Source organism: Monopterus albus, unplaced genomic scaffold (genome assembly GCF_001952655.1).
Source record: "Monopterus albus unplaced genomic scaffold, M_albus_1.0 scaffold159.1, whole genome shotgun sequence".
Lineage (NCBI taxonomy): Eukaryota > Metazoa > Chordata > Actinopteri > Synbranchiformes > Synbranchidae > Monopterus > Monopterus albus.
The window spans coordinates 528,911-541,265 of record NW_018128039.1 but is presented as its reverse complement, the minus strand read 5'-3'; the positions used below and the strand labels follow the sequence as shown (position 1 = coordinate 541,265).

The following is a 12,355-nucleotide window of genomic DNA, read 5'->3' as shown; positions in this document are numbered from 1 at the left end:
CACTCCTTGATCCTCGCTCCATCAAGACGGCCAAATGGAACAACATAGAGTGAGCCAAATCAGGGAATTGTGATTTACCCATTGTTTCTCACCAGTACATGAAACGTCTCACCAATGCAGCCCATTTTTTAAACACAGGGCAAATGTCTGTCTAAATGTAGCCTTTGTGTGCTGTTAGCTTAGAGACAGACAGACAGGCGCTGCCTGGGGTTCATATTATCGCCCGAGGTCCACCTTTCTCTGTGCAAGCATCTTGACTGGCCAGATTCTTTAACAGCTTCCTATTTGTGAAAAATATTGATGTCGACACAGAGTCGACAGAATCGATAACATCGAATAATCTCGGCAGCCCTGTTCTTATACGTCACACAATCCTGTCAAGGTAGCATCTGATCAGTCCCAAATTCATTGTGCAGCAAGACAATGAGCCCAAACACAGCCAGATTCAGAGATATCTCCAGAGACAAGAACAACAGATGGCCTGGCCTCCACAGAGCCCTGATCTCAGCATCGTGGAGTCAGGCTGGGATTACATGAATAGACAGAAGACACTTCTCTCAAAGCCACAGGCTCCCTGTAATCCAACTGAGGATCATATGACAAAAACAAACAGGAGATTCTAAATAAGACAAAACCAAAAAAATAAGAGCCCCAGAAGTCTGCAGTTTGCTGGCAGACTGTCCAGCCACTGATTTTAGGAGGTGTAGCCTTCATAAAGACACTTTACAAGTGAACAGTGTGTGGGCTGCCCATTACTTCACACACTCAGATCATTCCTAAGTGCTAAGAAAGAGCAACTCTAATCAGATTCCCAGGTAATTGATTGTGAGCATTATGGGAGGTTGCTTGTGTCAGGATCTGTCCCTGTGAGTCAAACAGCACAAACTATCAATGTTTATTTCTATCAGAGATGAAGGAAGCAGTATTCAAGAATGAAGTGAAGGCAAGATTCTTGTAAAGAAGCTGTGGTTGTTTTGTTTTCAGCAGGGATGATGACTGGGGGGGATTGTTATGATGTGTAAATTAAGTAATATATGCTTGTTTATTTGGAAGAAACGACCATCATTCTAATTCAAAAGCACCGATGTGTGTGTCATGTTGACAGCCACAAAATTCATGACTCAGATGGAGGGGAGCTTTATTTATTTACCCTGGCCAGTTTCACTGAAAGAGCCCTCTTAGGCAACAGAAACACTTTTTCACCACACATTTATAAAGAAATTTGGTACTCACTGTGTTGTACTGAGATACATTGATATTATTTTCCTAAACAGTTTCCTGAGGGTAGAGAAACAGTTTGTCAGTCTGTAGAAGATTATCAAGAATCCATCTCTTCTGGATCTGCAAAAAGACACTGAAACATGAGTTCAGTTGCTGAACCCTCATAAGCCTTTAACTACCAGTCTTTGTACCTAAATGATGCATTTGGCACATCCCAGGTCTTTTATATGATTGTTCCTCAGTTCTCAGAACCCAAGATGATGTCTTCAGGTTATTTGTTTTGTCTGAGCAACAGTCCAAACCCCAAAGACATTCACTGTAAAGTGGTATGAACCTGAGGAAAGAAGCAAATCCTCTCATTTCAGAAGCTGGAATCAGAAAATTTGCCAACTTTGTTTGGCAAACCACTGAAACTATTTATTCCTTATCACAATTGTTGATTAAATGACTATTTGTTTCGTTACCAATTTGGATGTTTTAATATTGACTTTGGGCTGAAATTTTGTGTCTCAGTTTACAGCGGCTCGTTCTCACATACACACAGACGAAGTGATAGGAGTATGTGCTGCAGTGTTCAGAGGACATAGTTCAAGAGAGCAGGCTACTTCCTGTCCTGCCGCATCGGAAATACCAGCTCTGAGGCTGGATTTAGATCTGACTACAAACATGTGCACACACTCACTTTTACACAGAGTCAGCTTAGACATGTAAATGCCCCAGAGCACGCACACAAGCAGCAGAGAGTATGCAGCTGAATGAACCTAGTGAGAGTAAACAGAACAATCTTCCCGTACTGTAGCTGCTTGCCTCAAACACCAAACACACAGAGGACACACCCACATATATGCAGTATGTACACACTAATACACTTATCACACATGAGCACGCACGCACACACAAACTGCTGTCCGCTGGGAGTATTGTTGGATTGTTCCTCCTCGGATGCCTGTGAGGTGCTGGCAAAGTAAAAGGAAATGCAGACTTGTGTAACCTTTCTACACAGTAGAGAGCGAGAGAGTGTCAGATTGAGCCTTTGCGTTAGCAGAGCCAGGGGTCAGCCCCTGAGCTCTGCTTTAATCCTGATTTCTGTAGTCAACATCTTGTCACCTCCAGAAACAGGAGGCCTTTCCCCTGTGTGACCTTGGGATGAGGGTTTCACATGAATTGCAAATAAAAAATACATGAATAAGCAAATACAAGTTCTGTGAGTGCATGGTAACAAGTGAAGGTGACTCAGGTGAGCATATCAACATGTTATCAAGTCCATGGTTCCTTTATTTGGACTGATAAACATTCAGAGAGACTTCATTCAATGTGAAGCAATAGAAGTTTCTAACAGGAGTTAGAAACTCTATTTTCTAGTTGCTTCTATAATGGCAGGTGACCGTCACATGCAATTCAGTTGTAGAGAATGTGAAGGTACGTCACGACATGTTGAATGTTGGGATGGGGGCGTCATTTTGGCAGATACACGCTGTATTTATCCTGCGTATGTTTTTGTTTTGCTTGACTAAAACGTTGCTCATATCGTTAAGGTCTCATTTTACTGACTGTGGTAATTCAGAATAGATAACCTTAGCCGACTTTAGCTGACTCGTAGCGGACCTAGAGGTCGTGTCAACAAGAGTGACTCTTCACCCTGTTTTAGAGGTCGTGTCAACAAGAGTGACTCTGCACCCTCTTGGTTTGGGAGCTAACGCTAGCTAACAGCTGTTTCTGTCCTGTCTGCGCTCAAACTGAACACTAAAGAGGATGTTTGGATGTAGCTGAATCGTTCACTCCTGTATCGAATATCACTGCCAATCCCTAACCAGAACATGACTGTTCCATGATGATGAAACTTCGATACATCTGCTGTCACAGGGACATAGTTTCAGGAGATGCTAGCTGTTTGATAGTGCTAGAATTCATTTTTCTCCATAAAATCAAAACTATGTGGCTAAAGTAAATAATTCGCTCCATACAGCTGCCACAATAGTGATTATTTCTCACACGGCATTTTTAACCTATGAAACAACTTATCAGTGGTCTGAAGTCCTCAGTAATGTTTCCCAGTTTTAGCCTCTTTCCTCTGTCTTTCTACTCTTCCTTTTCATGCTTTGTGACTCTAGAGAGACCAAGGCAAAGTCCATTAGTTGTTTACATACTCCCACTTTCTCCTCCTCCACTTGTGAATTAATGTAGTGAATCATGCAGACTGCTCTCCTCTTTCCTCTGAGGGAGTTATTCACATTTAAAAGCCCATAATCCAACACCTACACGTTAAATGGAAGGCCATTAATGCTAATGGTATACCTTGGACTGAGCTGAGATGAAACCTTGAAGAGCTATAGACTATTAGGGCACGGCAAGGACTTTATCCTTTTCAAGTTGAGTCGTTTGCCCAGTTGGATATGTCTTTCATTTCGTTTGAAGTGGCTGTTTTTCAAAGCTGCGTGACACCAAATGGCTATCAGAAGGTCAGAGATCAGAGCTGATGGAAAGTGTTCAGTCTCAAAAAGGAGAAAAGTTCATCTTGTTAATTTCCTTACTCCTTTCGTTTTGTATGTTACAAGTATTGTTATTCTGTTCTGAGCAGAGGAGACTACTGATTTGTGTCAGGGGTTTCATCACAGATCTTATTTCAGGCAAAGTGGAGCTTCTGACTCTCTGAAAGGCCTATTTTAAAATTTAAATTTTACTGTTTTAGAAGAGCAAAAAAAAATCTGCCATGTGGAAATCTGTGGGCACTCCTTTACCAAATGGCCTGCCTGCCACCTTACTCTGGAATCCAGTATTACCTTCCAGAACTGGCCTATCCATGTCTCTTTCTCATACGGTCACAGAAAATGAAGTAATTTCAGTGTGCAGGCAGGCGCTCATGGTTCCCTTGGGTTATTTTTAGGACATCCCCGGTGTTCACATGGTCTGGGCCAGAGGAAGGGGAGCGGCAGGGGAAAGGGAAACCTTGACCAAGATTTCACTGATACTCAACATGACCAGTACAACTGCACTTCACTGCTCCATTACAACACAGGATATATGACTTATCCTTTTGCATTTTAATTCATTTTAATGGATCTGTTTTTATCGCTACCTACATTGATTCTCAAGGGAAACGTGGAAGTTTGCTAAAGAGCCTAGAAGCATGTTGATCACAAGTGAGTATGTGTTCAGTTACAGCTCTTGTGTTGTGTTATATGATAGCCTGGGAGATAATGAGCCTCTCAATTCTGCCTGATGACAGTTGACAACTGCTGCTTCATGACGTTCATTAAGGAGATGATTGGTTAATGAGCTAAAGTGTGGTAATTATTGAGGACTCAATTCAACAGAAAATGGCTCTCGGGCTCCTTATAAAGGTTCTTCTGATAGTTTGTTGAACTGAAAGACATCGGTTATAAGAATAATAAAAAGCTGGAATTATTTTTACCTTCTGCTTTTTAAGAGAATTTTGTATAAATATGTATCAGTAGTTTTAACCACAGTGTACCACGGTAGATCTTGATTCATTAGGAAAAGAGAAATTTGAAGCCCTCCGTTGTCTGGGAGTTCTTTAGGGTTTAGGGTTAAAGGCCGAGCGCGGTTGTGAACTCTGGTAGAATAAAAGCCTTTTCTCTGGCAGGGAGAGTGTAGGACTCGCTCTGAATGTGCGTGGGTTACACTGCAAATGTTCAAACTTTGTAATATGAATTTATGTCTGAAAACTTTAAAATGTGTACTTGTCTGAGTAGTAATGCATTTTATGTAAATATTTTGAAATCTGTGACTTGACATCTGCATTTTTGGTTTTAGCTTTGTCTTCTGTGCACTCACATTTATACTTTTTTACTTCCCAACCATGTTGCTCTGATTGTGTGGATCTGTGTGTGTGCGTGTGGTGAAATTGGTGTATCAAAAAATGTTATTTATGTTTTGATTTTTATAATTATTTGGTTTATTTTTCTGAACATGTCCAAATGTGGAAACTAAAATGGCTAAAGTTGGGGAACGCCTGTCATTTGAGCAGTGTTATTGCTAAAATAATTAGTCAATTAATAGTTCAATTAACTGACAACACTTTATTTAAAAATTAAAAACAAAATGCCATCAATTCTCTAGTTGCACCGTTTTGAATGTGAAGATTTGCTGCATTCTGTTTTATATCATTGTAAATTGAATGTCATTTTATGAGTAACATTTTATTGTATAAAATAATAGCTGTCCATCGATTGAAAAGACAAACTACAGTTTTTTTCATTCAGATTGTTAGATTGTTAGAAGAGTCTTTGAGGATTCTGGAAATCTGTTGCTAAACATCCCACTGGTATTTTTGGCGTGTACTGTGACTGGTGTACTATTGGTACTTGACACTGCACAGTGTGGTGAGATCAAGACACTGGCTTTTCCTAGTCAAGACAGTAAATGTAGGATTTCATGCCTTAACTGCATTGCATTCTGGTCCATTTCCTGCTCATGCCAAGTAGAAATGGGCTCACTGTTCTTCTCTTTTTGATTTTGTGACTGTTGAACGTTAGTGTAGAATTGAAGGCTTTAGAGAGATTCTCTGTAATGTGATGGTGTTGTTAGTTTGATAGCTGAAAGTGTTTTGTGCATGTGTGTGTGCACGCTGTGTGCACAAACTGCTCTGTAGGTGCTGGAAATTATCCCAGTGTGGTATCACTTTATCTGCACCTTACTAGATATTTGTAGGAACAGGCCAAAGAGGCCCAGAAAAACAAGGTACAGTGGGTGGTAGCTCATAAATAATAAGATGTCAGTGGACCTTAATGTATTTTCAAACTGTGTTGTCAGACCCAGACTTATAAAGGGCCTTGCTCCAGCTTGTTTCTCCAGAGCATTTAATGAGCTGCCTTTTCCCCACCTAAATACTCATTAACTATGTAAAACATTAAGAGGACAACCTAAGGTTTCACATTCATTGCTGAGGTGAAAATATTTGCAGTGCAAACTATCTATAGTTGTTTCCTTGCTGAATAATTAAGCCCTGATAAATAAGGAGTGTTTCCTGGGGTCTTGAGTCAAATGGAGACCCTGACTCTCAGGACCTTTTTGGTCCTGAGAAATTAGTTTATATATGTTTAACTCTATATGTAAAATAAAAAATGCAGTATATACTTGGATGTACAGTCTGTGTCAAGTATCAACTGGAGGTTCCAGATAGAAAAAAACACTGTGTGCGTTGGTGAAGCTTAAACAATTGAAAAGATGCTAGAGGTGCCGCCTGTGACCGTGTTGTAAACATTCATTCCTCTGATTTGGACAAACAGCTTTCTGAACTGGACAGAATCCACTAGAGCTACTGAAATCAATGCTGTCAGTATTTCCTAACATAGACGAAGACTTTGTGTGACGGTTCATGTCAGCAGCTGTAAGGGAGGATGTTACCTTTCTCAAATGTCAGCGATTAAAAAGAGGATGAGGAGAGATGTCTGAGCAGTTGGCCTGTGGTCTAGTTTGGTGGCCCGTAGCCTGTTTGGCTATGATTCTTAAAGCAACTGACTGCGTATGTCTGCTGGTTACGATCAAAGAGCAGCCTTTTCCTTGTTTCTTTCGAATTATTTTTAGAGGTTAGGTTATCCAGTGATTCGATTAGAGGAAAAGAAGCTAGTTGGTTTTGCTTCCCTGTCAGTGCCAGATTTAACTTGCCCAGTCATGATAATCCATCCTCCAACTCAACCTTTGGCTAACTTCTCTACGTAACAGACAGGTGTGGGCAGTGTATCCCATCCACACTGACTCCACTTAATCTCTTTGAGCTGGAGGAATGTAACCTGACCAGGATGCTGATGTTTCACAGCAGCTGAAGCTCTCAGAGGCCACTGTGTAAAACAAAGTGGAATTTGTATCCCTTTTACTTGAAGGCAGGTGTAAGGATCACTGTCGCAGTGGCCTGTGTTGCTTTATCCGTATCAACTGTGGCTCGGCCTGAACGACTGCTCCTAGTTTGTGCACGTCTGTCAGGATTAAGTGAAGCAACAATTACATTTAAACTTGTCATTTCAGTGTGTTTTGTGCAGTTTAATTGGCAAACATGACATAAAACTAGATTGTAGGAGGTGTTTTTTGTTTTACTATTTTTATTTCTGTTTGTGTTGCTTATTCCTTGCTGCTGATTTACTTAAAGACAGACCAAATGGCAGGCGTAGCAGTTGGCGATTTTACACAGATGTAATTTATACAGGCAGATTTTAAGTAGAGTTGAAAATTCTGCCAATTTTGAACAGGTCCTCTTGCTGAGAGTTGAAGTGGGATGTTACTTTAACATGAGTGAAATAAAAAGTGAAATGTGTTATGGTCATTTATTCCAGTGAGAGTTGCTCACCCTGCAGGTGGAGGTGTCCTGACAGTAATTTTACTTTGTGTCTTTTATGATGGAGCCTATGGGAAAAGTTTTTCTGGGCCAGTTGTGTGAGCTGCTCCAGACAGATTCAGGTTTAGAAAGTGAGAGAATTTTTCATGACCACAGACATCTCAACTTTCCCCTGGCCAAGCTCACTGGGCTGACGGGGGAATACCATCAGAGACACGGTGTAAAGGAGGAGGGAAACATCACGCTTCACTTTGACAGCTGACATACCTCTTCTGTCTTCAACCACACCTCTGGAGCCCCGCAAGACCCTCTCAAGCATGTCACTGAACTGCAAGCAGTGCTTTATCCCCCACAAGCTATGCAGTGGCTTACTGAGCCGTAAAAGTAGTGTGAAAGTCCTGGAGTATCAGTTAAATGTTGGAATGGCCTTGTTCAGAAATACAGCTTAGTTTGTGAGATGAGAGGAGAAGTTGGCTAGTTTGGTTAGACACAGATGTCAGCAGCAGACGGCTGAATGCAGGGTTAGACTGCCTCATAGTTTTGCGATGAGCTGTCTTGCCTCTCACAGATCTTTGCTGTCATAGGCTCCATTTACACTTGTTATGTCAAATGGCTCATATTCAGTAAATATCCAGAGGAGATTTAATAGATTTTCAAACGGGCTTAACCACAAATATGCGTCTTCATTGACCAGATTACAGACGTGATTTCCCTGCTACATGCAGATCAGGGTCGGCCCTCCTCCTGTCCCTGGGGCACCGGAAATGTGCCTAAAGTTGTTTAGTAACTGCCAAAAACACCAGAGAGGAATAGCACCTTGGCAGTTTTGGTTACCACAATTACATCTTACCTAGCCAAATAGCAGCTATCTGAAAACTAACTAAAACATGTATTTCTGAAGTGTCAGTGATCCTGCTACCCAGCCAATACAGACCACTGCTCTCAGTCACACAGATGATGCAGTGGTTGGACTGATCACGAATCAGATGAATGATTGCCAGTAACACATAACCCCAACTCTTGAGGATAATGTTGGGAATATGATCTCATATTCCACTGTTAAAGCCTCAAGAAGGGTAAGACATGTCAAAGGAACATCTCCAAATTACCCTAATTTATGGCAATCAGTGATTCTATTAGTCTAGGTCAAAGCTTTGGTGTCCAGACAAGCATAAACATCCAAACACAAACGGTCCACAGAGCACGTATCCCCACTATCCGTAGTTCCTTAGCATCCAGGCACATGCTGTCCAGCTTCCTGGCGCTAGCAGGGTGGAGTCACCCTAATCACACATCCACATCTCTTATCAGAGCCCAGAGGGGCCAAATCACAACTTCCTCAGCACCATAGTCATTTAGAAAAGGAAGAGGCCACTGCCTGCTGTGGTCATACTCAAACAGGAGCCCAGCAGATACCATCAGTTACGTAAATGCTGAGCCGAGTGAGACGGGGCTCTGAATGTGGGAGTCGAAGTCAGTGACCAAACATGCAGGCCTAGTTTATAGTTCATTGTGTTTCTGACAGGTGTGGAGTGTTTAGTTCCTGACTAAACACATAAGATATGTATCATTCTTAAGCCTTTAACTGACATTCTTCTTTAACAGCTGGTATGGTGGCATGGTGAAAAAGGAGCTTTGGGATAAGTTAGGGTGATGGCAGAGTGCTGTTGACACTGTGCCACTTGTGACATCACAGTGTAAAATCGGCTGTGAGGATAAGCCGACCCCCTGTGCAGCGCTTCGCTGAGTTACGCTATGTCTACATTAAAAATGTGTAGCGTCTATACCAGGCATGTGTTTGGTCACATGTTGGATGTGCATAGTGTATCTTTTTTCATTGCAAGTTTATTTTAACAGAAATGATTTATTGTCGCCAAAGACAGCTCTTCAGACTGTACATGGATTTCCTTCTTAACCCAGTTCTGTGGGGGTTTTGCATTCTAACAGTCACTAGTTACGTACCTGGCTGCTCTGCTTCAATCGACCCTAACACCATGTTTACATAGCCTACATACAGCTGGTACATGGACAGCTTACACAGCTGGATTGTTTAATAAGAGCGCAGTTCCATCTGTTCATCCACTGTTGTATTAAATTGGATTGTCCAGGACAACAAAGGGGAGTCTGTGTTTAATGTTTTAAGGACAAATGATCTTAAGGAACCATGAAGACTACTGTCATTGGCGTAGCTACTGTGTATGCTACTGAGCAGACAGAAGGTGCTCTGCTGACACCAGTAGCCCGGCTTGACTCTGTTGGTTACACTTCAACACAACTGTACCTCATTGTACTGTGACAGAACCGTCTACAAGAGTACAGCTAACATTTAGGCTCAATGACAAAGCAAGAAACTGGACATGTCTCTGCCCAGCTGGAAGAGATGAATCAAATCCCAAATTGGCTCCTGAGCAGAATTAAACTAGCATTTCTTGTAGGAAAAAAAAAAACTGGACTCCTCTGTACTCATCTCTTTGGTGTAAAGGGTGATTTTTGTGTGATTGCAGGCCAACGGGTTGGTAAACATGAGCACACTGTGTGCAGTGTGTCGGTCGTAGCTTCCAGGAGTTCTGCGTTCTGGATGTCTTGTTGAGCTTTAGCATCCAAACACCTTGGAGCATGTAAGGAACCAAAGAAAATCAATTTTGTTTTGAGGCTTTCTCTTTTCATCCAGGTTCAATCGCCTCTTCTGCTTTGCAGTCTTTAAACACACTAACTGAGTGATGCCCTCAGTACAACTATAATCCAATTTATCCACACCTGCCCTGGGGTGACTTGGGTTTCAGTGCTTTACTCAAATACCACAGGATCATTCTAATAATAATCATCATTCAGTTTCCCCACTAAGATTTTTGTTGCAGGCTTCAGGACTGTAACTCAAATATATTCAACAGAAGCCTCTTCTCTCAGCTCTGAGCCACTGCTGCCTTAAATCAGGATATTAGACCTGTTTGAAGTGCAGGGACAGTTTAAATGACAAGGGCTCTTCGCTTGCAACCCTCAGGGTTGCAAAACGACAAGCCCCTGTCCTTATCTTTCAGTCAGTGGTGACAGTGCGCCTCATAAAGTTCCAGGTAGATCCACAGCACTTGCTCCTTTTCCTGTCTGAAATGTCTCATCTCCACTGTGATGCTGAGCACTCGGTGTTTAACCAGCAAGTTATTTGAATGGTCATATTAAACATATTTATGGTAGTTCCTTTGTATTGTATCATTCAGTCTTTAGCTGTCTTTGCCTGCTGCTCTCTTTAGTCTTTTTCCCCATCATATTTGTGGGATTCCCCCCAGTGTTTACACATCTGGGCCTTCTACTGGGTGTCACTCTGTTCTCCTGACCACCAGGAGTGTCAGGGGAAACACAGAGACCACATCATAAGCTAAGTTTACATCCTGCTGTCAGTAAATTTCAGACAATTATTTTGAAAAGCCACAAAAGATAAAATGTGAATTATGTCTTTTCTCCATCTCAGCTGAAGCGAATGAGTAGGCAGTCAAAACAACCACCAGATGAGATGTGATTGAAGGCAAACTGCTGTATTTGTTGTTTACTATCAGCTGATGTTGGCCATATTTCATGCTGCTTGAGTATGAAAACAAAAAAATGCTACTGGCATTCTAACCACGACAGTCTTCTTATGCATGGGGGAGAGAGAGACAGCTGGTTTAACTTCTCAGGGAGGCTTGTGGTCAACAAATATTTTGAGACTTCTCAGAAAATCCTCTTCTGAGCTGTGCAGCCAGACTGAGAAAATTATTTCTGTAGCTTTTTATTGTGAATATTCTGAACCAACAAAATCTTTTTATGCTTCAAGTGAGAATATTTAGTTTCTTTTTCATTCAGCCTTTTCTAATGCAGGGTGTTGGATTCCACAGAAATCCTTGACTTCAGTGGAGGTTCATTGTGTGTGTTGGTATTTTCACAGGTCTTCTAGTGCATATAGCTTTAATATGTATTATAAAACATTTATTGTAAGTGTAAGCATTATTGTGTCAGGCATCGTATCAAGTGTCCTGTTCTTTTAATGGATTTAATAAGATGGCTGACAGCATTCATTTTTGAAATTTGGGGTTCCCTCGTTCTTCCTCTTTGGTTGATGTGTTTACTCTTTCTACTCATTAGCTCAGGCTTGAACAAATCATGGTGTTAACAGACGGCTACTCTTCAAGTCTCATACAATGACCAAATGGTGCATTTCCACTATGGGAACCTAATGAGCAGTACGCCCTGGACTTCTCTTAACCGTCACAAAGTGCAGCCTCCGGGGTTGACGCCGATCATCCTGCTTCGTTGTTCCACTGTATTTGGTGTCTGTCAGTTGCTGTTTAGAGGAGGCAGGGGCTGCTCCTCTCTCATACATGCAGTCAGCTGTGTTTACACACGGTGCTTGTAAGGCCAATGCTTGACATGTGAGGACACGGACATTTAACCAATCATTGACCACTGCTCTGCGTGCATGCACCCCCTCTCTCCTCGCGGTCCTGGTACTTGATTTTAGTACTGCCTTCTGAGGGCTGCTGAAATTTAGCTCCCAGAGCGCACCTCCAAAGCAGGTCGACTGTAGTGGGAACAAACACAGAACCCGTGATGAGCGTTACTTGGAGTGGCATGCTTTCTAGGTTCCTAACAGACGAGGACTGGGGAGTGTGACTGTGACTGGTGGCTTATCTCTGCTTTGACTGTTTCACTGTGATCAGTCCTCAGACCTGGCACAAAGGTTCCCAAAGTTCAGAGGGCTACATTTATATCCACGAGAAACTTGGACTCATGTTTTATAAAAAGATACCTTTTATTGATTGTGTTGATCACATTGATCTACCCATTTGTAGCAACAACCTCGGAGAGTTA

The 12,355-nt window shown here is 41.9% G+C and overlaps 1 protein-coding gene across 1 annotated transcript in view; it reads left to right on the top strand.

The window, feature by feature from the left end:
* The first annotated feature begins 3,666 nt into the window (after positions 1 to 3,666).
* The window catches only part of LOC109968718 (rho GTPase-activating protein 7), a 26,082-nt gene continuing 17,393 nt past the window's right edge, over positions 3,667 to 12,355 (top strand). Inside the window, exons 1-2 of the mRNA XM_020615197.1 lie at positions 3,667 to 3,680; positions 4,315 to 4,361. Of these exons, the coding sequence (XP_020470853.1) occupies positions 3,667 to 3,680; positions 4,315 to 4,361 (61 nt within the window). The remainder of the gene's footprint in view (positions 3,681 to 4,314; positions 4,362 to 12,355) is intronic.